The sequence below is a fragment of the Alosa sapidissima genome, chromosome 20, assembly GCF_018492685.1.
Source record: "Alosa sapidissima isolate fAloSap1 chromosome 20, fAloSap1.pri, whole genome shotgun sequence".
In the NCBI taxonomy this organism is placed as follows: domain Eukaryota; kingdom Metazoa; phylum Chordata; class Actinopteri; order Clupeiformes; family Clupeidae; genus Alosa; species Alosa sapidissima.
In genome coordinates, this window is record NC_055976.1 from 28,307,788 (window position 1) to 28,311,115 (window position 3,328).

Genomic DNA, 3,328 nt, shown 5'->3' on the forward strand with positions numbered 1-3,328 from the left:
GATGGTACTACAGCAAAAAAATACAAAATAAATAGCTTAAAAATCAATTGACTGGTAGGCTATCTAAGCTGAAATGTCAGTAGTCTATGTTCAGGGTTTTGTGCATAGTTTGTTAATGTTCCCTTGCCTCAACTGGTTTCTCATTGGTTAAAAAGGCAAAACGAGCAGTGCGTAAGCCGGAAGTTTCATTTAAAGCACATGCTGGGAAAAACGCATCTGAGCAGACCTCAGTTATAATAACCAGTGGAACAACAATCTTTACTGAAGTGACAGATCTCTGCCATTTTTGCAATGTTTAACTACCCACACCGGAATTTGCTAGTCGAATAGGTAGTAATAGGTTATGTTATCCTTCACATCATATTGAGTTAAACACCTTATGAAACGTATGACCAAACATTACTACAAGTCGTAAATACTTCGCTCAACTGAGCACAGACACACTACCACAATAACAATGTATTATATATTATATTACTTCTTACTTCATATATGGGTTTTTTTATTACTAGCTGAAATGTTTAACAAACACCGCACCCTTGTAAAACATTGAGAGGACAGGGTAATATCTCTGTGGTTTTCGATTGACAATACCGAGTCATGTTTCCTCATTGTAGACGCTCCCTTGCGGTTCAAACCACCCATGATGCAAAGCGCGTCCAACGGCTCAGTAGCGGTAGCGAAGTATTGCTGCTCAGCTCTGCCATTGGGGTGGTCACTGGTGGTCCCAGGCCAGCGAGACTTCGAAACCAGGCCCACGAACCGGACTGAGCCCACCCGTGGTGTGCACATATTACCTTAACCGCAGCACAGCATCCCGGTGATTGCAGATCATTTCGCACCCTACACTGCGTTCCGCCGAGCGGAACAGCGGTGCTGCACGAGTCGAACCTACACTTCATTTAGGCAGCTTCACGTTCAATGGATTTGGATATTAGTCGAACTGAACCGGGAAATATGAACGACGGGTTGCAGCTCCAGACACCCAGTCGGCATGAGAAAAGCCTCGGACTTCTTACAACCAAATTTGTCACTTTGCTGCAAGAGGCGAAGGATGGAGTGCTCGACCTGAAATTAGTAAGTCATAGCTAAGTTAGCAAGATGGCTAGCCTAGCTGTGTGTAGCTAACTTTAAGCCAAACAGCCTCCTTCTCATTCATCATCTGTGCCCCTTTAACATTGCCTTAATACCGTGTTTTGTTGGTTTGAATTCCTACGTGCCTGCAAGTGTCCGAGTGTTTCTCGGGGGTCTCGCGGATCCTTGGTGGGGTTGCTGTCACCAGTGACATTTGGTGATTAACTAGCATAGATGTGTGCTGGTTAAATGAGTTTGAATGTAAAAGCAACAGAGCTGGCCTAGCCGAGTTAGCTTGCTAATTAACGTTGCCTTGTGGCTGTCCAATCGTAGCATAACGTTACCATACACCAGTCATTCCCCATGCATGAAGACTAGTGTAATACTAGACGCTGTTGTCATTGGACTTATCAAATATGTTGGTGCAGAATTAGCGGTGAGTGGTTCATACAATGGCATTTTATGAACTAGCTACCATTCACGGTTGAACTTATCTTATTGTTGAGGATTGTTGACATCGTGCTCAGCTAAAGTTCCCGACTTGCGCTTTCAGCTGTAACGATAGCACAAGTTTTCTAGCTCGCTGTCATAGCTGCGATGTTTCCGCCTTAACTTTTACCATAAAAGCTCAACGAACTATTCCACTGCGAATGACCACGGAACTATCGGATTGTTCTCAGGCCATAGTGAAAGGGGCTTCCCCGTGTATGATTAATAGTCAAATTGGCAGTATGTAGACCGTGTGAGTGCACCTCTGTATCCGGCTCAGTATGGTTGCTGTTTCGACCCGGGCCTGTGAGGGATACGAAGCTAGTAATGAGTGATGCTTTGTCACAGCCACGCGCCTGGAGAAGCACATGTAGAAGACCTATTCTAATAAAACGACCTGCATGTGTGCTGTTCTCATAAAGATACAAAGAGTGTGTTATCATTCTCTCTTTCCCTTTAACTCACTCTCTCACACAGACAGACACACACACACCACAGGTGTGTAAAATTGAACTGATGCTTTTTTGGAACAAGACGTCTGGAAATCTTTTTGTCAAGGTCTTCCATCCCAGACCCAGATGAGAAATCTGTCTATCTGTTGTGCAGTGCAAACACAGAAGACAAGGTAGAATTAAATCTGACTTGAATTGGGTCAGTGGGGTGGGGATTAGGAGAGAACTGTTGTCCTGGGCTGAGTTCAAGATGGACACACTGCTGTAAAGTGCATGATTCAGTGCATACAGCGAGGCACTAAGCGCTTGGAGACTTTTCTTGTCTAAACTAATTCTGTTGCACACCATTGTGACCAAACATGTTGTTCAATCAGGAACCCGTTGCAAAACGATTTCAAAATGTTTTGATCTTGATCTTGCCCCAGGTTTGAAGACTCGGAGATGGATTAAAACTCCTTGCATGTGGCTCATGTGAAGTGAAGCTGTGTATGTGATTGACAGCCGTAGTTCTGAACTTGACCCCTGTCATTCTGATTAAACCCTTTGAGGTTGATCTCACTCCTCCCTGGCTCTGATTGGACAGAAACTGTGGACATGCTCATCTCATCTCTGTCTCCCTGACTTGCGGTCACTCAACGGTGACGGTGCCCTGAAAGGTCTCAGGGTCACGCTGGTTATTCAGCTGCAGGAGATGGGATTTAAAAAACCAGCACACTACACCAATCTCACAGGCAATGAGGGCCGACTCTTCAGGGATTAACTAATCATCATAAACTCATTGTTTGCTTTGGAGATGGATCTGCATTCTGCAATAGAAAAGACCCAAACCCAATCATCGAATAACCACTAGTTACACATATTTAACAACTCTTTTATAGAAAATGTACATTTGTACAAAGAAGTTTTACATTATGGGCTAATGTCCAGCAACGGAAACATAGTGAAAGGTAGAGAATACAGGTCTTTATGGTATGATCCTTAAGGCCCAGACAGCGCTGAGACACAGATGTTTTATTACTTTTGTTCCTACATAGAGAGAGAGAGTGTTTATTATTAAAATCTTAATTAAAGTTCACATGTATTTGTGGAAGAGTTGCATTACAGAAACTCAGCATGATGAATGAAATGTCATGTAGTGTTTTGATTGCTCTTAATATTAATGTCAGTGGACCATCATACCCAAATCAGTATAACTGCCAGCTCCGTAAATTGCACAACTCCCACTCCAGTTCCCTCCTACAGTATGTACCCACGCAGCAAGCCACAGACACACGCCAGGAGTGTGTGTGTGTGTGTGTGTGTGTGTTTGTGTG

General features: G+C 43.7%; 1 protein-coding gene across 2 annotated transcripts in view; it reads left to right on the plus strand.

The window, feature by feature from the left end:
• Positions 1 to 641: 641 nt before the first annotated feature.
• The window catches only part of e2f4 (E2F transcription factor 4), a 10,078-nt gene continuing 7,391 nt past the window's right edge, over positions 642 to 3,328 (plus strand). The window contains exon 1 of one of the 2 annotated variants that reach the window (XM_042075289.1): positions 642 to 1,077. In XM_042075289.1, the coding sequence (XP_041931223.1) occupies positions 922 to 1,077 (156 nt within the window). In that variant the 5' untranslated portion in view covers positions 642 to 921. The remainder of the gene's footprint in view (positions 1,078 to 3,328) is intronic. The other variant, XM_042075290.1, reaches the window with a different exon arrangement.